Source organism: Pagrus major, chromosome 15, assembly GCF_040436345.1.
Source record: "Pagrus major chromosome 15, Pma_NU_1.0".
NCBI lineage: Eukaryota > Metazoa > Chordata > Actinopteri > Spariformes > Sparidae > Pagrus > Pagrus major.
Window position 1 is genome coordinate 10,974,338 of NC_133229.1, and position 27,403 is coordinate 11,001,740.

At 42.7% G+C, this 27,403-nt stretch overlaps 1 protein-coding gene across 1 annotated transcript; it reads right to left on the reverse strand.

Annotated features, from left to right (window-relative positions):
- Positions 1-755: 755 nt before the first annotated feature.
- On the reverse strand, positions 756-21,184 carry foxn2a (forkhead box N2a). Its single transcript, XM_073481806.1, has 6 exons — positions 21,053-21,184; positions 10,332-10,909; positions 7,120-7,244; positions 6,798-6,847; positions 6,107-6,175; positions 756-4,474 (listed from the first exon to the last, which is right to left on the reverse strand). Exons 2-6 carry the CDS (start codon positions 10,893-10,895, stop codon positions 4,050-4,052), a joined length of 1,233 nt encoding a protein of 410 aa, XP_073337907.1. The 5' UTR covers positions 10,896-10,909; positions 21,053-21,184; the 3' UTR covers positions 756-4,049.
- Between the last annotated feature and the right edge of the window lie 6,219 nt (positions 21,185-27,403).

The window sequence follows — 27,403 nt, forward strand, 5'->3', positions numbered from 1 at the left end:
CAACTGTCGGCGTGGCGTGGTTGCTAGGGCTGTGTGTGTGTGTGTGTGTGTGTGTGGAGGGGGGGGGGGGGGGGTGATGCTGCTCTGATTTCCAGCTGAATTGAGGCAGTCAGTAGGGAGAAGCCCCCACTCTTCCAGTCGACACACAGGACTCTATTGAACAATAGAGCTGTGCCAATGGGCCTGAGGCTAGTCAGACAAGCCCTTGTTCAGGGTCACACTGTGTTCATCCCACAGTCCTCCATGACTAATTAACTTACAGCGAAGAGTGTCGTTAGGACATCTGATGATGCATCCATCACTGGCACAGCCCTGGAATTTACATTAATGTGAGGTGCGTTTCTGGCAGCCCGCCACGTCGGTGCATTGAGAAGACACGCAGAAGAAAAAGGGAAAGTGTGGCGGAGCCGCCGCACGTAGTGCCGAGCACAGCTTGTGCAGTCAAAACAGCTCTGAACTGCTGGACTTGGTGGGAAATATTTGCCAGCTGTAACGTGGTTATGTGAAAGCTGAGAAAGCAGCCGCACGGAGAGGCAGCTACGTTTTCTAAAGGAAGGATTATTATTAGGAAGAGTTTTGATCCTGTGGCCTTCACAGCAGGTGGCAATGTTGATCACAAATACAGCTACTAATGTAAAGTGATGGCATTCATGTGTTGTGGAGGAGAGTAAGGAGGGCAAGAAACGTGTCAAGTCTCATTTGCAGCGAGAGGCAGAGCTGCAGCTCAGACTGGAATAAAGAGATGCTCACAGCCGTAACAAGAACAGGTTTTTATTAATATTTTGTAATACCATATATAATGCAATTGCATATCTTTGGCGAAAATAAATCTTATAAACATTTTATCAACAGAGGTTAGCATACAAAAACCAAAAGGTGTGTCGGTCCAAGAGACATGGCAGACAACTGACACAAACTGATACTGGGTTGGCAGCTTTGTCAAATGCAACATAATGTTCATCATACCCATGGGAACTGCAACAGAATTTTTGAGAATCACATAATCATTATTCAGTGTCGAGCGATGAAGCGACCGGGGGTTTGGAGTTTTGTTAAGTCGGACCCCAAAACGTTTTAGGTAGCTCGTCCGCAGATCATCTCACCGACTCAGCGACGCTTTGAGACCAAACATGACATTTCTTTTGCAAGTGCTACAGAAAGAATGAGTGAGATTTTCCTCTACAAGTCTCTCCATAATTTGTCTGCATTTGTCCGTAAGTGTAGTTCTGAAACTACACAGCAGCAGCCTGGAGGGGGGGGGGGAGGGGGGACTGAGTTAGTTAGTTCAACATCCCATAACAATACCTGGAAGCATGAGTTATGAGTGGCAGTATTCTTCTTTTTTTGTTTTAGACTCTAAACTGTGAAGAGATTGATGCTAATCTTCAATGTGTGACTACTTTAGTCATAACATCTAAAACATAAACATGAGGCAAATGTAAAAAATGATTCAATCATCTTCAAAGTACTTCTACAGTACACGGGGAACGTGTCCATGTTACATTTTTACTCCCCAGCTGTACATCAATTTTGGCAACAAAAGGTTTCAGGATCAATGTTAATTAACTGTCGTCTATCCAGTTCTAACACAAAGCAAAACAAAACATCAAGAAAACCTGGCAGTCGTGGTTAAATTGGAGAAATAAAAATAAAAACACCCGCTCTAAAGACAATAGACATTGGCAAAATACTTAATCACTATAACATAGTGAAAGAAAAAAAGGTGTATTGCTGTAAAATAAGACGAGGAGAAAAATAAAATACTTATTAAGAGAAGTTCACAGAGGGAGAAAAATAAATGTGCTTAGTCATTCGTTTCAAACGACCTGTCTCTGATAGCATTCAATAATCCCATAAATTAATGTCATAAATAAGGTGATGATTAATGAACAACAATTTGTTCTTTTTTTCACAGCTAAACAAGACCAGTGTATGCAAGTATTACTTCAGAGTACTGCAGCTTACTCTGCTGTTTCCCACTCTAAAGCGACGAAAATAAACCAAGAGATTGGTTAAGTCACTGCAACGACTAGAGTCCTCTCCCATTTCCTGTTCGGAGGATTCAGAAAAGTAGGGCATTGTTGCTCTAAATCACAACTACGCTGTGGCAGCAGGGGGATATAGTGACCATGGCCCTTTGCAGTTTTACATCAGTGGCACAAGAAAATGTTTGGCACTGACCATGCATGCTATACTAACAGTCACTGTGACACAATGTGATCCAGTACTGTGGGTAATAAAAAAAATGTGTTGCCCTTGTGCGCTTCCATGCTACCTTGTATTGTACGCTGCGGGTACGCAGCCTTTTTAAAAGCTCGAATGAGAATTGTGGCATTTTACACAACTTCCCCTCCGTGAACTTCATGCAATCAACTGACAATAAACACTCCGTTTCACATTGCGAGAAGAGAGCGCGCACTTCCTTATTTTGTTCTCAGAGGAAGAGCAAGGACGCAACATGGGTGGCAGGCGAGAACTGAGGGCACAACATGAGAGCGGCACAAGTCTTCGACATCTCGCCTGCGAGTCCAGTTCTGTCCGGCCACAACTGCTTTGTCCCCTCCTCATTCTTTAATTGAACATGATCTGCAATTTTCATTTGAGAACCGAAACACACTCCCGAGCTGTGAATTAACTTGGCCAAAGGGTCAGCTGACAGAGAATTAGCTGTATCAGTTTCTAAAGTACATGGTTCAAAACACAAGGAGAACACATGGAGGTATAATCAAACTGCAAACTCAAACAATGGAGCAAGAAGTTCCCACCACTCCTGTTTCTCTGACTATAAACCAGCTCTGCGTTCAAAATGGACCAGAAGCAAGCAGCCCTACAACACAGCTTGAGCAAGGAGATCTGTCATTACACCGATCACATTCAATGGAGCAGTATGACTACTTTGTCAGTAGAAGCAAAGCGTTTGACCGTCACAAACTCTTCTCAGGTTCAGGCTGAAGTCGACATGCACTATGATACACACACACGCACACACGGAAATAAAATAAAACCTACGGAGGATAACCTATGAACACACAGTGAACATCTGGCAATACGTAGCAGATGTTGACTTTGCATAGGCTGTCACCAAACATGTGAATATATGCTCTGTGTCTGCACAGGAAATGTCAAAAACACACTGATGAATGGGAGGGTTCGACAGGACGAGCAGTGGATTTGCAAATAAAATGAAAACAGGTTTCACTTGTGTCGCACGGTAATTGTCGCACAAAACTGAGCGAAGTAGTATAGCTAACTTTGCAACTAAATTTTGGCAGTGGCAGAGTAATACCATTTCCACATCTTGCTAATCCTGAAACACAGCCAGAGCTCGTGTGTAATAAAGTTTATCGCGTAACAAGATCTGAGTACTACTCCTTTCGTTCTCTTAATTGTAAAGTTTAACTAGCATACTCGACTCGGGTGAATGCCACCGCGAAATAACGTGAAAAAAGTTAAGGTTGTGGATTAATTATTGCATCTCTCTTACAAGAGAATTCGTAGAGCGAGGGTTCCTTTCAAAACAGTGGCGATTTTTTTTCTTTAGCACAAAAAGGAGAAACTGATATAACACCAGGAGGTTAGATTTTGTCTGTTACAAACATGCACTCATTCGCTTCATAAATAGATTCACTTGGAAGAGGATACAGGTTTGAGGAGGAAGCATGCAACGCTTTGAGTTATAAAACCTTCAGCTTTTTTCCCATTTTGTCTCTCAGAGGAAAAAATTCTTGAATCACAATCTTCTAATCCAACAGAAGCAGGCGGGTCGTTTTGGATAGGTTTCTTGATGGATCTCCATAGCCCAAACACCCATCCCCAGAAGATACCCCCGAAGTTACAAAAGTCTCTATATGGCTTTGTTCTCCTGTGTGAACGATACTATTGCCATTTGTTTTGTTGGACATGGATACTCCCAAACAAAAAGAAAAGGCTCGAAATGGCCAATGAACGATCAGATAAGGAGAAGGAGGCACACTGGGACACACGATCAGGGGTCAGAGGTTAGGGTTCACAGGGTCCGGAGTCTGATGGGGGCAAAAAAAAAAATATCTTCATTTCCTGTTCAGTTTTGTGCTCTTTACAGTGCGTTTGGAGCCCTCCATGCAGCTGCGTATACCGGCGAGGTGAAGCAAAGAGCCAGCGGCTTCCTTCAGCTCCTCATCCAGCTCTGGCTTGACCTCGCGTCGCGGCCTCTTGCCAACGGGCCACTTGATGGCCGGCGGGCGGCGCGAAGTCTGGTGGACGCCCCTCTCGTCCCAGAGATCGGAGTCCTCGTCGCTGTGGAAGCCCTCACTGCCGGCGCGGCGGGACTGCCTGCCGTCGCAGCCCCCTTCATCCAAGGAGGAGAGAGACGAGGAGGAGGAGCGGGAGGAGCAGCGCTGCAGGGCGACGCTGCTGTAGTTGTGGTCCTGCTTTGGATCGCTGCTCACCAGGACAGAATCGGGCCGGGAGAGGTCCAGTGGACCGTCAGAATTGCCTGAGGAGAATGCAAAAGGAGATTTTACTAGCGTGTTACGGCACCACAAACACTGTTTACCGTCTATGTTATATTTATGGTTGGTTTTAGAAGAGGTTAAGACAGATATCAGGTAAATTCGGATGGAACTTTACAGCAAACTAGATTTTGTTTGGGGGTTTTTATTTAAAGAAGAAAAAGCAGAAATCAGACACGGTCAACCACAGACTGTAACTTTAGCTTGCTTTGTTTACAAGCATAAAGCAGAACTAAAAGTTGCCACGGCCCAAGAGGGAAAACCTGTTTTAAAAATATCTTGTTGCATGCATGTTAAAGCAGAATTACCATCAATTGGGAAAGAACAAATATTAGTATTAACACCAAAGTGATCCTTGGAGGGCTGTGGCAGTCACTGAATCAAATGAATTAAGTGCAAGCAAATAAATTATGATCTAATAAAAAATGTAAAACACAGAGCGAGTTTTTTATTTAAACCTTGTAAGAAGATCCTGCACTAAAAGAACTGACTGAAGCTAATAATCTCAACAAAAACATTTTATAATAGATCTTATGTTAAAGGTTTAGTTGTTTTGTTTGAACATCTTGAACAAATAATGTATTCAGGTGCTAGTAGCTGGATTTTGTCACCTTTGGACAACACCTTTCCTGTGTTTGTGCTAAGCTAAGCTAAGCTAACCGGTTTACAGCTTTAGTCAAACTGTTCCTTCAATACGTCTTCAAAATAATTATTCAAAAACATTTTTAGAATCGATCGCATGTTAAAGGGATAGTTCAACATTTCTACTAGGCATGGTTTATCCTGTCCAACACAATTGCAATAATCATCTAAATATTCTTAAAACTTTTAAATAAAACCTGAAATTGCATTTAAACTGTGATCCCTTTAACATTACATTTTGTCAGGAGACAAATATTTTTTATAGCATCACATAGATGCACATCTTTTTTTAGTGATAAACAAACATTCAAATAATCTTAAATAAGCGATCATAAATCATAAGGTCTTCCTGCACAGTTAACGTGAGATTTTTATTGTGATCTGAAATAAAATCTTTTATCATCCCATCCCTAATTTCTACAGATTAAACAATAACCTGTTAGTTTGTGAGCGTTAGAGGTGCTTGTGCATGAATTTTGTCGGCATTTGATGGTGCCAGGTAAGCTGTTTTCCCCCTATTTCCAGTCTTTGTGCTAGGCTAGGCTCACCAGCTAATGGCTCCAGGCTCACAATTAGTGCGTCACAACTTTCATTTTCACTAAAAAACTATTAAAATCATGATGATTTAACAGTTAATGAACGTGTTTTCTTACATCTGGAGAACAAGATTTGTAGGCCACAGCATTTCTGCAGCACTACAGTACTTTTTTTCGATAATGCTGTTCTGTCACACATTTTACCCACATCTAAAAGTTGCCGCTTCGCAGAAAAATTGTACACAATCAGGAAAGAGTAATGTTCTTCAAACCTTTCCTGTGCGAGAACCAACATTTTGCTTACAACAACAGGTGACACACATATCACAACTTAAAGCACACAAAATAAAAGAAGATTTAAGCAATGACAGGGTGGTAATGTCGGGGGTAGGACACAAAAAAGTTGGTGAAAGTATGGCTGCTTGTGGATTCTCTTACATGGGTCAACGTGGTGCCCGGGGGCAGAGTTTAAGAGCATCATGGCAGTGGCAGCATCAATGTCAGACTCTGGAAGAGGAGAGAACATGCATGATGGTCAGTCCTAAAGAGTGAAAGCATGGTAGCATGGCATCTCTACCAGGACTGGGAGGACTGGGTTGTTTTCATCATTTTAAACTAGAGACAAAGTGACCCAATCAGTGCTTAGTGAATGGATTGGCCGAAACAAACCAGAGGATAAACTCCAGCCACTGATATTGAGAGTGCATCCGATCTTTTTCAGAGCTGACAAAGTGTCTAAAAGCCTCGTAGCTCACTTCTGGGGCTCTAAATTATTAATGATTACAGTGAGACTGAGTGCTCGACACTCTGCACCAGCAGAACCTCTGCCTGTCGTCAAGGTTACAGATCCAAGAGGCAGAGGCGGGGGGGAAGAGGAGGCTGAGACATCGACAGGGAGCTCTCAACATTATGGTCTACATGAGGCATCAATGACTTGAAAGCAAGAAATCAAACCAAGAGTTGAGAATAAAAGCACAGTGATGCTGAATGTTCTGGGACTGAAATGTGCAACATAATCAAAATACTGCACAAACACAAACTCAAACTTTACATCTACACATTCTTGCTCGGCAGGCGGTTTTTATTGTGCATATCCAAACTTAAACAGTGAAGTTTGCTTCCGTCTCACCTTTAAATGAGCAGCCTTGTAGAAAGAGATGGCGAGGGGGTGAGGAGGCACTGTAGAAGGTAAAAAAAAAAAAGCCATGAAGGGTCAGATTTGCAAAATAAAAAGTTAAACGTGACCCTTCAAAACTTTTAGTTATTTAAAAGGACTGAATGTCAACACTCAAAATCAAGCAAGTCCAGTAAATAAATGGTTTATGGTAACACTGATTTGACAGAGACAGACGTGATGTGCCAAGTCTGGCTTGCAAAGCAATTTCCTGCAACATCAAAGCCAACACAAACGCGTTATTCAAAGCATGCCGTGAGTGGCTGATGAAGTTTACCTGGGTGGGGAGGCGGGTGGTGTGCAGAAGGCATGTGCGGCAGGGAAGTGCTGCTTCTTAAGAGCTTGGATCAGGTTGGGGCGGTACTCGGGGTCAACACACCAGAGAGAACCTTTTCCATTGGCCTGTAGGGAAAAGCAGGGACGGTCAAACTTCTACAGCAAGGCTGCAAAGTGAGAAACTTGTGGGGGGAATTTTAATGGTCACATACTTCACACTGTGCCTTTAAAGATTCACTGAGACAGTTAGTTAATCAATTTTGGTGATCTGCGTAATAGTGGAGCACTACAAATGATTGTGATTTATCAGGAGAGCGGATAAGACAAATTATGTACATGATTCCACGGTTTTCACGCCTTCACTTTCCTGCTGTGAGCTACAGAGACACCTGAACTTGAATATTTCAAAGTATGGAAGATTATAAAAATAGGATTAAGGACTATTTGTCGATTGAATACACGTCCTTTACTGAACACTGGTAAGTTCATTGTCTTGATGTAATGTGCTGCTTGTTTCATGTCTGCTTCTTGTTTCTTTTGTTAGAATTTGATGTTGTTTGTTTTCATTAGTTGTTTGTGGTAAAATATAGGTTAAATGAAATGTGGAAGTGGAAGTGTAACCCTGACCTTTAAGAGACTACTCTCTTCAAGGTTAAAGGTCAATAATAAGCAATAATAGCACCTTTTATATAAGACATGCCCAAGTTTCTTAAAACTAAAATAAAATAAAAATAGTGACATACCAAAACTATTTGGGGCTATATCCTATTCTTAATTCATCCAAATAATGCACATAATTATTTATCAAATGGCTTACATTACATTCAGAACATTCTCAGCAGACAAACTGAGTACTACATACAAGAAACTGCAGTGAAGCCAGCATAGTGATGTGTCAGATGCCATGAAAGCAAGTCTCATTTTGCACAAATGGCAAAACACTGAAGCAATAGTTCTTTAAGAAGCATTTCATCATAAACCACACAGTGGAAACAGAAAATGCATAACTAAGAATTCCTTCACAGCCTGAACAAAAGGAGGAAATAGCTGCTCTGCAGCTCTGTGCGAGGAGGGAATTTGTCTGTTGGTGATGTGTGCGGGAGTGTGTTAACTGTCACTTTATCTGATGGCGGCGTACTGCCCAGTCTGGGAGGAGAACAGAGTGAGGGAAGGAGGGAGGGAGGGAGGAGAATAACCTTGACTCAGATTACCAACCAGCCCTGATGCAGGAAGAAGGAAATGTCTCCATGGCAACGGAAACCACCAGCCAGCGTCATGTGACACTGGTGCCGGTCTCTCAACAGACGAAGGGCTCACGCTGTGCACCTGCACGCTGAGCGGCCTGCGCCTCACCATGTTGCTACTCGCTGAGTGCTAACCACCATTCCCTCCCCACGGTGGGAAAATACAAGGTCTTAGCCAGGCGCAGCCTTGGCACCACGGGCTCTACCGGTCACAAGTCAGAACTCATACTGCAGCTCAATATGGCTACCGTCGTGTCACTTCCTGGATCAGTATAACATACAAACAAAACAAGTGTGACGCATGTCTGACTGTACTCTAAAAACCTCCCTGCCTTTCTCTAAAACTTGAGCAACATTAGAGAAATAAACTGAAGAGAACCAAAAAATCACTAATTGACATGTTCAGCACTTAATTAGCTTCTGATTATGAGCACTGGGGTCCCATATGAAACATTTCTGTCAAACTTGAAACTGTTTTTTTCTCTGAGTACAGCTTTAGTGTTCTTTGCTTGTGTAACCAAGCCACTATCAATCAAAACCAATCAAACCACACCTTCACAGTCATGATGACGCAGAGAAGCTGTCTTTAACAGTGGTAGAAAACTGAGAAAACACCAAAAAACATCTTGAGCTTATTCCTGTACCTTCTCTAGAGCCAATATTGGTCATAAATATATCGTATTGGTGTATATGTTGTCCAATATGCATCTATATGAAAAAAATATTTTCTTAAGATCATAACGCAGAAAAAGTTGCTTGGGGTGATTTATAAGTATTAAATTCCCAGTTAATTCTGGCTCTGATGTCATTTTAGACAATAAAGTTTACTATTCTACTGTTAAATATTGTCCTGAAATATATATCTTTGTCAAAAATGTTTGCTCAATACATTTGAGGGATTATTGCAAAAATCAGCATCAACCACAAAAGTCAGGCTCAAACCTTTCCTGTTTCTCGCCGTATTTCTCAACAAAAATAATGGAAACCTAAAAGGAAATAGCAACCATTAGGAAGTAAATTCACCATTTCACAACCAATCTTTTACTAATTTCCCATTCAGTTCACAAGAATGTTTGTGCAGGATTTGCAGGAGTGCATTTGTCCTCTATCCGAAGTATATGTGGAGGTCAACGTCTTATGGGAACGCAAACACAAGTAAACACGACTGACGCAGAACAAAGATTCTCTCTACAAACTCCTTGCACTTTAGGTCCCATTCGCTCCATTCTCACAGAGATACGTAGAGGTTGCCAACTGCGGGATGCTCCTCTCCCTGGTTAAAACAGTTGCACTACCTTGTAGTGCTACAGGAGATAAAGTCCTATCTTAGTGTGCTGTGTTTGTATTCCCTGTGAAGGAGTATCTGTGACCTTGACTGGATTCCACCCTTATCGCAGCAGAGTCAGAGGTCCCTACGGCTGAGTTACAGACCCGGACACACGAGCCACAGTGCAGCTTCACACTGCAACACACTGTTAATAGAGCTGCAACTAATGATTATTTTTATTTATTATTAGTTACGTTCATAAAATCTCATAAAACTGTGAAAAAAAATGCTCATCACAATTTCCCAGAGCCCAAAGTGACATCTTCACGTAGGTTGTATTGTCCAACCAACAGTCCAAAACTCAAAGACTCTTCATTTACTACCATAAATGACAAAGAAACAAAGTATAGCCGTCGTTTAGGAAGCTGGAACCAGCAAATGTTTGACATTTTTGCTTGAAAAATGACTGACACAATTAATCCATTACCAAAATGGTTGACGAGTCAATTAATAGACTAATTGTTGCAGCTCTGTAAACCAATTGTGTTTTGCTAAACAAAGCAGACAAATTTTGGCCCATGGGTATTTCTACGATCACATCCTCAAACAACAACGCAAAGACAACTGTTTCAAGAAGCATAATTTAAACAGTGCATACAAGTTTAAATCTGTGTATGAAAGTTAGACAGTTTGCTAACCTACCTTTCCCAAACTCCTTTCGACCTTGAGGAAGCATTTGTTCAGGGACAAGTTGTGACGAACAGAGTTCTTCCAGCCAGTGGGAGCGTTGGAGAAATAAGGGAAGTGCTCGAGAATCCAGCCGTAGATTTCTTTGACAGGCAAAGATTTGCTGGGAGACTGCTCGATTGCCATGTAGATGAGGAGGGAAAACGAGAAAGGAGGCTTCGACTTCAACGAGTCCCGCTCCCTGCCTCTGCCGTGTGATGAAGATGAGGAGGAGGACGACGGGCCCTGGTTGGAGCCATAGTCTCCCTCTATGTCAAAGAGGGGGCTGCCGCTGGGCTGAGCTTCCGGACCTCCCAGAGTGAAGTTCTGCAGCAGGTTCTCGTGTAGCCAGTTGAGGTTGGTGAGCTCCTCATCCTCGTTGCCTCCGGTACGATCCACGCTGGTCGCCAGCGGACTGGACGCACACTCGGCCTCAGGCAGTGTTCCCACACCACAAACACCTCTGAGCCCTGTCCGCTCTTCTTGCATACCCGGAATTTCCGTTTTCTTATCTGGTGACATCCCAATGATTGGACCCATTAAACCAAAGAGGTCTGGAAGGGGAGGAGAGAAGAGATGGTTAATACTAAACAGCTTATAGACAGTTTTTATCAGATGACTTCAAAACAAAGTATGAAATGACTGGATGCGACATAATGGAATGATGTGCTCTTCCAAGCGGCAGCATTGTTTTCTTAAGTTTTCCCACGGGATACACCCCCTGTGGCTGCGCCTGTCTACCGCCATCCCATTCCCTGGCCCTCTCACTGCCCCTCTCCTCCATGCCTGCCAAGGACGGAGAGGCTCTCAGCACCGACCCCTCCCTCCCCCTTGACTCCAGCTGAGGACCATCGAGGACGTCCTCTCAAGAAACTGAACCGACTTAAGGCTCCACTCCTTGACGCCCACCTCGTCTCAGACAAGAACCAGCTGCTCGTTATGTGTAAATGAGCATGAGACCATCCGACGACTGCAGGAATGAGTGGAAGGCCTCCATCTTACAGAGTGGATGGCTCTTACAGATTGATCTGCATTCAGCCAGGATCAAGTCTCAATTTGTCACACGCCAGATTAAGTAGTGTAAAGAGGCTATGGATCCACAAGTTGTTTGTCATTTGACAGCACTAGGAAATTCAATATTGCCAGAGCCCTGTATCATTAAACAAATCCAAAAGTACCTACATTCACAAGACAATGATTTTTTTTTCAAACAGGCTCAGATGAAGAACTGTTGCAGTGTTTCCAAATCACAGATTTTCCCTGAGCGGGCTGCCTAGGTGTATTTGGCGATCCATTTTAGCATTTTACACTTTTTACAAAATTTGTCCAAGAGAATGATGCCATCCATGATCGATTAACTAGTGAACAATCTGCCCTCGCTCTTCCCCTCCTGTCTGTATCATGCATCCCTAAATTGAACCTAACATACCGAGTTATGATTTGGATTACAGCCACAGAAATACTGAGTCAAAGTCTTGGCACACTACAATAAGTAAGTAGGTAAATAAGTGCTTATTTAAACCTGAATAACTCTGTTTGAACCAGAAAATACAAGCTATGGTCTTTCATACTGGTTAGTGAGGCCAAGAGCACAAAGAGATCCCTCTCTGGCTCAGCTCACAACAAGCTTTATGTCCTGGGTGTCACCATGCCAACCGTGCCGTCCCTTCAATTTAGAGCACAAATCCCACAAACAAGATAAATAGATGAAATAAGAAAATAAGTAATCCATGTTGGCTGGCTCTGCCGCAGAATGTGCTGAAAATGGTCCCACTGGACCCGTTGGTGGACACCAGATGCCCCGGTCCGGGGTGGTCTGGGATGTTCTGGATCCGGATCGATATAGGAGAAGGGGTTGGGAGCTTGGAGAGGTAAAGGCACACGAAAACTAATGGATAGGGATATCTTCTCATTTTTGTGATAAGAGGAGAATCGGGTCAAACTCGAGAGTGTTAGCACAGCGGATGAGACAGGAGAGGGAGTGTACACACACATACACACACACACACACTCGCACAAATCAGTTTGTCAAAGCCAGTCAGTGAGGACAGGAGAAGGAGTGCATTTACAAAATTACCACTCAACTCTTAATGAGGGGATAAACATACGGCATTTTGGTTTGGAGTGACTTCTAAATCAAAGCGGCTGATTTATTTAGCTAAAAGGATACATGCTTCTTTCAAAATAGTACTTCCTGTCTACTCCATAGATGGCGTCATGTAGGCTACATTGTGTCCTGCATTCTGTCTGTCAGTCCTCTTTTGTCTGCGCTTTAATTTGTCAGCACCATTGACATTTCCTTGTGTACCACATACACTTCTGCGATTTTTATCACCAAAAAAAGGGAAGTAAGTCAAAGAGCTTTCCAGGCCAAAGGCAAAGAGGAAACATAGGAAGAGACACAACAATAGAAAAACCCTTTCATGGAAGAACAGAGCAAACAGACAGAAGGAGAGAGACCAAGAGACAGAGAAAGACAGACAGACAGACAGAGAGAGAGAGAGCCAGCTGAGACTCTGTGGTGGTAGTGAGGTAGGCTATGTAAGTTATATCTTCAGTCTAGGATGAATCACAGCTCTCAGCAAAGTAGAGCAATCAGATATGTCAGGCAGCGCGAGAACTGCCCATTTGTGTTAAAAGAAAATCTCTGCTCAAGAGACGGAAAACACGAGAAGATATCCCTCGACATGACAGGTTCCTACTAGAACTGGGACTGCACAGACAGACAGGCCTGCAGTTTTGGAGGACAATATAATTTACCCATCCAAGGAATCACTTCAGAATGAAGCTTCGAATACTAAATGCGTTTTGAAAATCAGGTGAAAAGCATGTATATACTTTTGGCTCCTAGACCGCTACCCCTACTTTAGACTAGGAGTAGCGGTCTACCGCTAAAAAGAGCTCTTGTGAGTTTAAGTCAAGTCTATTTCCATGACTGTGCTACCCAATACCTGTGTATGACAAACATTAAGGTCACAATAAACCATAAGCCAACACAGGTGTGGCAAAAAAGTTCATGACTGCATCGCTCTTTGTTTGATTAGAAGGTGTGGTTTCTTGATACTGGGTCAACAGTAAACACTCCACATGCTTGTGCTTTTTCTTCAGCAGGCCATAACTGTCTGTAAACTTGATTCAGTTTTGTGGCAGGCAGAGGAGAAGAAGTCACAGCCCGGGTAAAGTGTCACATGACTGATTAACCTTAAAGCACAAGAGAGCTTCACCTCAGTCCATTTTCACAGCCCTGACCTCTCAGCTGGGCTCATGGGTGGCAGGGAGTGCTTATCCTCTTTTGAGTAGCTTCTCCAGAAGATCGCCATTTAAATATCAACAGATGTAGCGTGGTAGACGACACAGAAAGCTGTCCTGCATCCAGCCAAACACAGGAAGTGTTTTACTGTGACTGCAGCTGGTCAATTACGCACTGCTGTAGCAATGATCGCAGCTATCATTGCTCTTATGAAAAAGGCATCAAAGAGAGGCGGCTGGGAATGCGATGAATAATGGGACACTAGTGTGTACAGAGTGGAGAGGGGGAGAGGGAGCTAATAAGCTGCACTGGCCTGTTGACTGCAGCTCATCCTTGAAAATACACCAAAGCTGCAATGGTGCTGACCTGATGGCTCATCTGCAAGTTAAAATAGCCCCGCGCACCGCCAGCCTCATCATATTCATGTGCAAACAGGCAGGCACTAACAGCAGGTGCCAAGGCACATTTTTCCCCCCTTTTCAAACTGCTCTTTTATCCTGTTAAGCACTTAGCCTATTCAAAAATACACAAAGACATATGGAGATAGCTTTAAGTGGCAAATCAAGCCGTTGACATGTCAAATATGTACAGGGGAATGTAAAGAAGACGACGGCAGCGGCGGCAAAATGAAGAGGTGCTGGTTTGAGATGGTTTCTGGGAGTGAATCTCATGATCAGGACTCAGTTGCCACGGCAGCCAATGTTGTAAGGGAAGCAATTGTGCTCATGTCTGTGCATGAAGAGAGAGCTAATGTGGGGAGATCAATACAGGCGGAAAATGCTGAGGCCAGCAGTCTGCTGCTGTTCTCCACAAACCTGTCTGACAAAGAGCAGCGGGAAAGGCCACAGCCAACCTGGTTGTCATGGCACGACTGACTTAGTGCCATTAAGGCATACCAAACGCACTAGACAGCTATTTTTGTTCAGTAAAAAAATGACATAAAACGTATTATTTTTTCATAAATTTGGGAACAAAAACTCCAGAGATTACGTACAGTATGTTGCTGCCTTAAGTTCACACACAGATGTACTCTTGCCACACCCTCCTCACAAGATGTAAACCAGTTGACACAAACCAGTTACACCTCTGTAATAGATACACAGAGGTGTGTCGCAAAGCCCCACGGCGAGGGCTGTTATTTGAAACCCTAACTGATATTTAGGTGACTACCCAGTCTGGTTGGAGCTCTGAAAAATGTGAATGAGACAAAGGGGGGCTGAGTTAGAGTGGGAGAGAGAGAGGGGCTGTTCCAGAGCGAGGTAGCCAAGAGTGGCAGTCTTTTTTATTTTATGAGAGGGTCAAATTATGTCATAACAAGTAAAGCATCCATTAATGTGAAGGCTAATCAGGCTACTGTTAAAGCACGTCTAAATGATACATTCTCTAATAAAAGTACTCAATGGATTAAAACGATCTACTCGGAGCCCGAGGTGAAAGCGAATGAAAAAGCTTGCACAAAGCATTACAATTGGCCCCGCACTCTGCTTATACAAAGGAGCAGTTGTTTTTGCTCCAGTCATGTTTCAGAAGCGCTCAGTATTCACCTCACAGTTTCAAACAGTGGACCGGGAGGGAAGGAAACACCTCCTGCCTGTTGAGGAAGTTCATTTTCAGAAAACAAACGCAGACTTCACACAGAGACAGCAAGGTTCTGCTCTACACCAAAACAGTGGACTGGAGCGGCGAGGGGCCGAGAGGCAGCGTTTATTAGACCAGCGGTATTTACTTTGGCAATCTATGAATTCCAGCAGCATGTAGCTTATAGACTGCTGACAAACACCCGAGCCGAACATAATGAAATGACTGATGCAATCACTTAACAGCTGGGGGAAAAAACAAGAAAACAAAACATTGTGATTTTCATTGGAGACATTAACTTCACACAGTGATTTCAAACTCAAACACACAGGACTGCACTTCGACCGTCAACAGAGGTGAGGCCTGTAAAAGTGCATGCCAGCCCCCAGCCAACACTGAAACCTTATCTCTTGGGTCATGTGGCTCTAAGTTAAGTGTACAAACACTCAGCGCCAATCAGCCTACGCAACAGCCTCGTATACTTTTTAGCACCAAAAACAGCACTAACTGCCTGAGCATCTCCTCTGCAGCAGGGTCAAAATCCATGTAATAAACACTTGAAAGGAGATTTTTAATAAAGTTTCCATATATTTGGAGGCACAATGAATGTTCCTTTAACTGTTCAGTTAAAGTTTCAACATAAGCCCTTCTATGAATGTGCAAGTGTCTGCAAAAGAAATGTTGTGTGCAAGAACAGTAAGGCCCTGCAGGAAAATCAAGTGACAAAAATGTTCCTGAATTATAGCAAATTATAACGAAATCCTTCCTGAGCTTCCTGAAGTACAGTGAGAACCAACAGAAACAAGCCTGAAGACAGCTGCAAGTAACTTGCTTTCCAAGATTAAAAAGTATTTACTGAAGCTTCTGAAGTGAGTAAATCAACTAAAGTGCATACACAGCAATTATGAACATGCAGTAAGGAGCAGTAACATAACACAGACGAGCACAGTGCATGTCTTCTTGGCTATCTGTTTGTTACATTACAGCTTCTTATATTTGTATTTTATTCCAATGTGCTGACTCAACATCTTAGATAACAAGTCCCCGCCCAAGAAAAAGAAATACAGCTGTGTATCATTTAAACCTTTCTTAATTAGTAGTTTAGTTTAGTTCAGTTTAGTTTGGAGTATACACAAAATAAGCTTAACTTCTCTAAAGAGTCAGTGTTTGAAGTTATAAAACACATGGACCAACAAGAGCATTTCCTGCAGGCCTTTATTTACCATCTCTCAATATGAGAAATGTTTATGCAGCGTTACAACAATTGGTTTGATAGCATCCTGCCCTAACTTACACTGTGCAACATTAAAAAGTGGCGAGAGCAAATTTCTCACAGGGAAACTTAAAGCATTACAATATCATATATTATAAAGAAGAATCCATTCACATTTTTGGTGGCTTTGTGTCGTTGTTACATAACCTGCTCAAATGAAGTTTACTTTATATTTCCGACAAACTTTATTTTGGCAATAAATCACCATGGTGATCTGACGACAATGCCAGACGTTTAAAAATAGCAAAGCTCTCGTAAACTGAGCTTCATATTTATTCATGGATTCAGCTGTTTCAAGCACAGAGCTCAGTATAAGACTCTCATTCAAGGAACAGTGGCGGATGCATCAGTTTCATGTTTACATTCTCAGCCCTTCACCAGTGCTGTTCTAATGATGACACTGTTTACAACTTAAGTCCCATTGCTCCTTGGTTGGCACTGGGTCCGAACTTTGGTAAGGTGACGATACAATCCCCAATGGCCTCACACATCCTCGAAAATCCTGATCATCTGCAGACAAGCTGATCAAGCCTGCGTCGTTGTTGTCAGACTGCCATCAATTAAATAAATCCTGTTAATTCAACCCGGGGTGATGAGACAAAGGCCCATTGTGACGCAGGACACAGCCGTGCTTCCCTCTTCCTTTCTCTCAATCAAAGAAACGGTCATATCAGTGTTGTTTTCAAGGAGGCGGGCCTTAATGGGCTGCGTCTCGAGTCCACCCCGTCAGGAATGGGACAGGCACAGGGACAGTTGGGGGGTAAAAGAAGGGCAGGGAAGAGGGGGGGGTTGGTCATGATAGAGTCAGTGTGTGACCACTGTGACCAATCAAGAGATGTAAAACAATAAGTGGAGTAGACGGAGGGGCGCCACAACAGGAATACACACATTGCCCATATGCAACTTCTGTAAATACACACAAGCAGAAAAAGACATAGGAAGGAAAAACTGAGGTGGAAACTCAAAACATTCACATTCAAACTGTATTTTTAGATTTGCAGAACTGAACTTGACATGTTCTGTCTTTTTGTTGATGTTATAACATTACCTACAATAAGTCAACCCCAGTTTGTAAAATAGTGACAGCTGTTAAGTGGAAAGCTTAGTGGATAAAAATAGGTGCCATTTAGCTGTACCCTGGTCCCCTGGGAGATGCTAAATGATGCGAAACATCACAAAAAAGGGCAGACAAGTTGATCATCTGAAGAGGACATGGAAAGCGAAATCATGACCAGAGCCACTAAATAAAGCACATGGGAGTAAACATCGCTCTACAGGCGTTTAACATCTCAGATTCAGGGCTACGACCTATGTTAGATTAGCAGAATGTCACAGGCCTGAGACAACAGAAGACGACCTACTCCTGGGGCTGTCCCTCCTTCAAAAACACACACACACACACACACACACACACACACACACACACACACACACACACACACACACACACGAACACACACACACATGCAGGGGTTTGAGCAGGTGATGAAATGTGCAGCTTTAACCATTCAAGCCAACCACCACATAACTGCACGAAGCTGTCGACTCCGCAAACTAGATAGGTCAACGCCAGCAGTTAGAGCTGGAGCTCACTGATTAGTGACTGAACTAACTGAATGTGCATATGCTCATTTTAACAACCCTCATAATGGTAAGTCTTTTTTTTTTAATAAAAAACTATGAAGACTTTGGCTGATGTTTTAAAAAAATACACTACTTTCCACCTTGAATGTGTAAAAACACTGCAATGTGCACGCAACAACATAATTATGGGAATACAGTCATTTCAAGTGAACAGCGACCATCAAATTTCTTATTCTGCCAATCATCGAATTATTCAACCTCCTCCATTACAACGATAATGGCTACCTCAGTCCAACTAACAGGCAGTAAAATCAAAGTCTCAAATGACTTGGTAATTAGGGCTTTCAGAGAACAGTAGGTTATAAAGCTTTGAGCTTTTCTGTTCAGGAGAAGCCAGGTTCAGACTATGTTAAGCAATCCCAAAAGTTTCTGCCACATGGGTCAGCTTTCATAATGAATTTAAACACAGTCACTCATATGCCTACAAAGAACATGGTGTATTTTAGAGGACGCAACCTTTCATTTACTTTGGGTCAGAGTACACAATTCTGTGATAAGGCTGATTACATGGCAATACCACCATCTCGAAGTGCAGATTCTGTACCACTGGTGCTACAGCAACAAGCTACAATCTAGTACCATGTAATTTCCTTATTAAGATGTTTAATACATTATATCCAGCACATTGTGATAACTGAACAGGAAAACACAGCTCAATTGGGTTGAAAATGTACTTTGTACGATCAAAATTCACTCCATAAAAATGTTGTGCTGTGCTTTGGTGGTCTCTCTTGTCACATTGCTTCATTGTTGTCATACATCCTCTGAGGAACATCTTCCTGTTCTGTCATCAGTACAGTACAATGGAGCAACTATTCAGAACGAGTGACACCAAAGTGTCTACCAAGTATTCAAAATTAAGTGTGGCATTCTTGGGAGTTCTGGAGGGAGCTTGAGATATATTTGTTACCACTGATTCTATTACTGTATTGGTACAGTCAAAACACAGACAGGGAGCAGTACATTGTCGTATCTGACTATTAAGCTTTTAAATAAGAAAAAAAAGTCAAGACTTTGATCATATCTGCATCAATGAAGTTAACAAGAATGTGGACACGCCAGGATTTACCGTCAGGATTACATGACAAAAATACCAAGTGATTCTGTGACTCATGTCATCAATTGTTGCATGAACTCGCTCTTAATTTCAGTTTCGAGTTATGAGTAAAAGCCTTTGACTCTCAAGTGTGCCAGTTACATATTAAGCTGTGTACACTGCGAGCAGACCCATAAGGAAATACTATAATAATCATAAAGATTGGGCACTCTGCCTCCTACTTCACCTGTATTTCACCTTTTACTAGGGTAGAAAATACCCTCAAACAAAGGAGTAATTCTACCTATTGTTACTACAATGTCTTAGAGGCCTATTCCAGATAATTCAATTCTACTGATAATATTTCACATCCATGAAGTTATTAAAGCCATTTCACGTCAGCAATAAACGCATCACTGGGTTACGACAAGTCTTATTTATAGTAATGAATGTCAGTAAAGTTGGCAGACCCTCGTCTATTCTGGGAGGCAGAAGTACTCACCCTTCAGAGGGTACTGTACATACAAACATGTACAGGAGTGGATACATGCTACAAATACAAAGACAACAGATGGTTTGACCCAAGACATGACCATGGAGATTTCTGGCAATAAAATAATGGCAGATTGACAACAGCTGTTTCTTTTTTGTCTGTTTCTGTCCCTTAAGCCCCTGTTGCCTTTGTCTTTCTATTTATCACTCGGGCTTTAACAACTGTCAGGCAAGGAGAAAGAAACGTCAGTCTACATTAATGTCATAACCTCACAAGGAAAAAACATTTCCCAATGTTTTTTTTTTCCGTCTTCCAAACACACACATATAAAGCTCAGAGCACACAGTGAATTTTAGATGAACAACACTGACAGGTAGCAGGTAGAGAGACAACAGGGGCAGACACGTGGAATAACAAAGTATATGAAGACATAGTCAGTGAGAACATATTAAGTATATCCTACTGGGTTAAACAGATATTTTTCCTACACTCTGACATTGTTTGTAGAGCACTCTATATCTGGGACAATCTTGTGATAATCCATTACATCATGTGCTTAGCTAGCCAGTGTAGCCTCCCAACCTCTGCTACCGTCGATATATAGCATGAAATATTCAAATATTTGTAGACATGAGGGAAAGACAAATAAACACCGACAAAAAACCATGTATCGCTGCCTACTACAACGTGAGGAACTACGCCACAAACAAAGACATTTAACGAAACAGCGAGACTAAGCCAAGTGGGGAAGATACACTCAAAGTGCTGTTAGCAAAGAAAACCAATATGCTTTGTAGCTAATGCTAGATATACTGAGGCATTTAATCACCGCGGACTCAAGACTACACTCACAGGCAGCCACAGCCAGCCACACAATGAGCAACACAAAGTTACACGTAATGACGTGGACCATTGCACAACACTTCCCCACTCACGGGGACGCGATACGAACTAACTTAGTGAATTACATTCAGGTCACTTTTAATAAGAGTTAAGTTCCCGAGCTGTAAGGTTACCAACGGTAGCTCAGCCAGCACAACCGAGAGGCAAAGTAGCGTTAGCAGCCGCTCGGTGGGTCAGTGAAGGTAAATCTGCTGCTAGCGTTAGCATAACATTTTAACTATCCAGAATTGTATAGTTATTCTAGTTTCACGTATCAAACCACAGCCATTCATAGGTGCTATATATACCCCTCCTCTACTCTTCAAGCTACGAGCCGAGAGAACAGAGAGAAGTATATAACGTTAACATTAGCTAGCTGGCCACATGCTGTCGCTTGATCTGCCATGCTGGCTGCTCTAAGCAAAGTCACTTGACCACATTTACTTTTAGCTTGTTCGGAACACAAACCGTAATCGGGCCGAACACGATTAAGAAAAACGGCGAGTTTTTTTCTTTTTTTAAAAAACGAGCAAATACTCACAATCATGCACGGCGTGCCTCGGTGCGGTGTGTTTAAAGACACGTCTGTGCGCAGTTTATTCAGTTGTCTGTCTCACACAATGTCAGAGATCAGATCAGCAGCTGCTTCCTCCATACACGCAGCGCGCGGATCACACAGCGCACGGCAACGCTACCAAACCCCTCGCCGTCGTCATGGCAACAGGCCCACTTCAGCCAATCAAAACCCCTCCCCTCCTATCTCCCCTGGCAACTGCCGCAGCGCAGGAGCTCCGCGAGCGCGCACGCCATCCTATTTTGCATGGTGAAATGTGCTTTCACTTTTATCGCCAGCTGCTTGTAACGTAACACAGCGGAGGGAAATAGTGTTTTTAAACAGATAAATTGACTGGTGACGTGGTGTTTGGTGGCGAGGCAGCGGCGGGGGGGTGAATTATAAATTAATAAAGTGTGTGTGAGCGATCAAACCGGACGGGTCCCACACAAAACACTCCCGCGTTATTTAGGCTACACAAACACCTCGGGGCGGAGAGAAAGGATGTGTCACCACACCCAGCCTCGTGACGATAGTGGACCCTCAAACAGGGCCCCTCCTAGAGTAAACGATGATACAAGGAGCTAACGTGACCTGTATACACTACACACAATAGACACATGCTGGTTGATGCCCGAGCACTTAGACAAAGCAAAGGAAAGAAATTGGAAGAATAAATAAAAGGCACAAGTGTGCACCTTCTTTGCTGTTGCAGATAAAACTCATCCTCATGTGTAATTGAATTACACGTAGGCCCTACCTGTTATTCACATGACCGCATGGATGTGCTTGAGGGAAACCAGCAGGTCGGTTTTGTGTGTTTTCCCGGCTATCTGATGAGCTTTACCAGGCGACTGACTTCACACCAAACTGTAACTTTCACATAACGGTGATACCTTACTCATCTCAGCCACTCCATTTCATAAGCGTACATGAGTAGCTCTCTGTGGACTGATCCAATAGTCTCCATATTTGCTTTTTACTGTGTTGAAGCCCAAATACCTGCCATGCAGCAGAGCTGTAAATACTTTTGCACTGGTGTTGATGCACACCCTTGTTTTCTCCCTACTCTCAACTGGACAAACAGGCTTTGCACCGGCGTAACCTAATGGCAGTTTTATGTCACGGTGAAAGCCTGACTGGTACTCAGGAATGTATTTTTTGTTGATCTGAAGCTTGGTACCTGTCATTATCAGGCTCTTTTAAAGAGTTTCTTGTTTATCTGGTGTCCGATTGTTCAGGTACACTGTGAATAGAAACACTTATGTATAATTTATGCCTACACAGAAGGCGAAGATGATATGGTAATATTCATCTATCCAACAAATAATGTATGTGAGGTGATTTATCAGAGGTGGAAGCTTTCTGTACCACAGTAATTCTTAATTCATTCATTCATGTTTTTGAGCCGTTGCTCAGGTTGCTGTGGCATAATTTTCTGGCACACTGAGCTATTCTTAGGGCCAGTGAGCAGCATAGACTCTGCCCCATTTTTCCTTCCAGTATCACTCCTAGGGATGATGAAGTTGCAATAGCAAACGAGAGAGAGGAGAAGAAGATGCATTAATCACCGGGAAACAGTTGATTGAGGATGCCTTGGAAAGACAGACCCATTAGTCGGTGTGCCTGCAGTGGTGCTAATCTGATTGTAAAACTGTTAGGCTAAAACAACATGCCCCACTGACCAGCATCAGATATGTTCATAATGTACTGGAGCATTTCCTGGACCATATAACGTGCTGTCTGCCCAGGCTGCTGATGGAAGGGACTCTAGGAATGATCTTTTCGTGACAAGAATAGTCTTTGTGAGGACTGTTTTTACTTAACAATGGGTGACAATGATTACAGTAAACAGCTCACTTTGTATCAAAGGGAGTGCGGTGAAGAATAGCAGGATTACAGACTATGAGAGGAGTTCATGTAAGGCAGTAAAAGTGGTCCTGATGAAGGGATGAACAATGAGGGAAGCTAGCCCGTGATGGAGAGTAGTGACCGAGCATGAATGAGGGTGCAGTGTGTCTTCGCAGCCAGCCTATGGTGGCATAGCGGTCAGGAGGCCTGCTGCTTTAATGGTCCATAAATCTGTGTGGACTGGCCGGTCTGATGCCGCCCCAGTGAGACCCTCTCATGCGGAAAATGAATCAGACCATTTTTACGGAGCGCAAGTGTGGAAGCTCTCACCCTCCCCTGCTGCCAGCGAGCCGATAAGAGCTGCTGCACACGCACGGCCACTCCATTTCAGCAGGTCTGGAGCTCATAAAACTCTCTATTAGTGACAACCCTTGTTTGTATGCTGCTCTTCATTCGATCTGTCCTCTTGCCTTTGTTGTTCCCTCTCCATTTTTTCCTTTTTTTCTCATTACACCTAGCTGTGGTTTTTTGGAGTGGGAACACAGATGCTGACACTTTGGTACACGGCCAGTAAAAGAGGTGAAAACTGTAAAAGATACATTCCAGAGGAAAATCTGCTAAAGGGGCACTCTGTAGTTTTTGAGAAGAAATTCCAACACAATTTTTAATATCGACAATATGAATGAGGTAATGATACAAACTCGGCAGTACATTCTCAATAAGGTCCCCAGAACACTGTTTGAAGCCGGAAAGGTGGCAGGGTCCGCCACATATAAACAAAGTAAAACAGTATGAAATTGTGTTGACCTTTAAGGTTAGTTTGTTTATTTGTTTATTCAGTCATGAAAACAAAGAGAGTTTGTTTGTTTAATTTGCATAAAAGAATCAGCCAATGAAGATCTTTCTCTTCTGATCCCCAAAACTACATTGTGCACCTTTAAAGTTACATTCTACAACAATAACTTGCCAGGCAGAGTATCTCTTTCTTGGTCCTGCTTGTTTTTACACACACATTTACAACAATAGATGGGCTAATGACAAGAAAAAATGCAATCAAGTGATGATAACGTGATCATGTTTCCCAAAATATTACAAGTATGCACAAAAGTTTCACTGGTTAGTTCAATTTTATGTGTCTCGGACAGGTAAGGACATTACAGAGTGTAGTATATAAAGCCACTGTCCTCGTCCTTTTAGAGGATTTATATGCTGGAACAATCACCTGCAGTTGTTATGGGAGCGAGACCAGCAGACAACCGGCACCCCGAGCTAATTAGTTTGAACCTCCTTTGAAATGCGAAGTGGAGGAGTCATCGAGAGAATTGTGACGTAGATAAAAGAGCACGAACACACACACACACACACACACACACACACACACATGCACAGTTATGCGCGCAGAAACACACGTGCACACAGACATGGCTCTTCATTTTCCTAGATAATATACAGTCAGAGGCGTTACTGGTTAAACAGGTAGTATTTGCATTCTCCCCAGGATGAGAAGGCAATTTCAACTTCTGTAAAGCTGCCACCTGCTGTGTGCAGACATGCGCTAAAAGTCCAGACTTAATCGCTCTAGAAGGAGCAAGAACTGTTGTTTAAGGAGAGAGCGCAAAAGACGCACTGCTGATAGCTTATTTTTTATCTTTAAGCATTAAATCTCAAATGCTAAATGTATGTCTCTGCAGGTAAAATAGTGTAAATGTTTCTCGTATGCGTCCTCTAACTGTCAGCAGAGCAACCAGGCGTGGTCAACTTGTTTCAAATGCAACACTTTCTTTGTTCTCCAGGTTTTGTTTTCCCTGGAGGTTCTCCCAGCTTTTGCCTGCAGTTATCCTCGACTGAAGAGTGTGTTTGCCTACAGAAGCCTTTGTTTGACAATCCTTTCTGCTAACCGGGTCTTATGAATTGTGTCAGCAGTGTGCTGATAGTCTGTTATCTGTCAGCTGATAAGTGCCTGCTTTAATGCACAGGCAATAAAATGCTCAACATGTAGGGCGGAGGAATGATCTCTTCAACAGTCAAACAAATATCCTGTAATTCTCTATTGATCCAGTCTGTTTGTCCAGGTTAGATTGGACAAACGCTGTATAAACAGGCCCAAGTGTCATTCTGCTACATGAGGATTATGCCAGTGTGGTGTGTGACTAGCTGCTTAATGACTTTTACCCGTTATTACTCATCAATTTTAGTAATCACTGCTAAGTAAACAATTATGAACCTGTATCCTAATGAAGACAAGACTCTCACTGACTGGTTTTAAGCAGTTCAAAGGGCCAGAGCAGGGGCGTAGCTACAAGTGATTGCCTCCCTAGCAAGATGTGACACTGGGCCCCCCTCCCAATTTATGTGCATAATTAGAACAAAACCCTCTATGCTTGTCTGAGAGGGTCCCTCTTGCTTAAAGCCTCCACCACACCCACAAAACTTGATCAACATACATTAGAAATGGGCAGGGGGGTAATGGATTACCTGCAATGGAGATGCCGTAATCTGGCCACAAAAAGGCCCCACGGTGGTCAGATGGAGCCAAAAACACAGCAAATCTATAAAGGAGTATTATGACCCTGATTTGACCACGATGACTTATTTTTTTAAGATTCTACAGAAAAATAGGGCATGTCACCAAAGACAGTCAGCACACATTACCTTATAGTAGGCTGGAGTTGAGCCTGTTGAGCCATCTGGTTATATTGAGAGTTTATTTCAGTGTGATCCTAGTTTGCTGCTTCCTCTCACTGTTGGTTTAGATCAGGGGTGCCCAAACTTTGTTTCCCCTTGGAGGGAAAAACCTGAAACCTAATAGTAAAACTGTCACTCAAGTCTATAATTTAGATTACATTCTTCTGTTGAAGAGTGAAAAAGATTTCCATCACGTTGCATTACTGATTACAGTAGCAGACAATCTGTCATTTGATAGTCATTACACTAGAAACAATGAGAGCACTCCCCCATACCTGACTGCAACAAGTGAGGAAAGACTGCCCTGTCAACCATCTGTATTTACCTGACTGTTTGGTTGTCACCAAACACACAACACTGAACTTTGGTCTTTTTTATTTCATTGCCTTGAGTGCTATTCAATTCTCTCTTTATTGACCAACACCATTGCTATCTCTTTGCACTTTTAAGTACACTAAAACTGCGTGACTCCCATATAAAGGCCCTCAAACGGCCCTGCTATACAATACACCACATACAGAGGCAATTGAATTAACCCATTGATCCTTGGCTGTTCCATTGCCAGGCTAAATTTTGTTATTCAACCTTAATGACTGCTCCTTGCAGGCAAATGAACACTTGTAGTCAATTAACTGTGAAGCAGGAGGAGGATAAAGGAAAGTCAACCCACTCTGACATGTACCTGGAGTTGAAAATGCTCCATCAGCGCAGTGAAGTCGTGACACATTGGACTTCACTGTAAACAACAACACAACACCGAAGGCTTTGTTCTTTGACACTCCCTTATCTTTTCACAGCATCGGGTCCGCCTCGCTTGGCCGTGGTCACAAGCGAACTTTATGTTGTGGGACAATAGTGGTCTTGTGCCCAGCAGTGTTGTCTGGCACTACCAGCTCCGTAGTGGGCTATGACACGTATGAGAGATTGTTTATGTTCTGCCAGCAGTGTGAATGAGTGTGTGTTGGGTTTTTTCATCCACTACAATAACCTGCCCGGTAGCAATACAATCATGAATTATGATTATGAATCTTCACTTTCAGTTTAGAGATATCATTCCCAGATAAATGTGCACTCATTAATTCACAATCTGACAGGTACAGCTGTATCACTGGTTCCCAATCAGTGGTACATGAACCCAGGGGGCCACTGCAGCAGTTGCCAGGGGGCAAATAAAAAGATTGGGGAGTTGCTCAAACCGATTTGATCAAATAAAATTTACAATTTGATTGAAACAAAAAGGAAACGTGTTTGAAGTGGGAAGCTAAAAGTAGACTAATGGATAAAAGATTGAGATAGCCTGGCTAAAAGTAAAACACTGAAATTTCTAAGAGTAATGGATAACTTAATAAGCTTAATAGATAACTACAGTAATAGATAAATTGCTTAATGTAGGCTAATGGATAATGGTGGAAAAACAGTTAAATAGCCTTGTTAGCTGAAAGCAGTGGATAAAAGCTTGAAATAAGGCTAAAGGATACATGGTTGGAATAGCTAGCTAATGGTAACTGCAACAGTCACCTGAATAAATGTTGGCACTGTACGTTTCTGTAAACCACGGATATGTTGAAACTTTTCCATTTCTTTTTCCACTGTGACAATGCTGTGCTTATGGTATGGTTAGTTTTAGGCCCCAAAACCACTTGGTAATGTTTAGAAAAAGATTATGTTGAGCCCTAAAATAGCCCACTTGCTTTGGTCGCCACAAGCACGGCTGGGGATGTCCCAAATTTGCGGTCACTGGCTTGGCAGCTACAACCATTCCCTCCACCTCCTAGTATGAAAGTTAGGTCATAAACATATGAC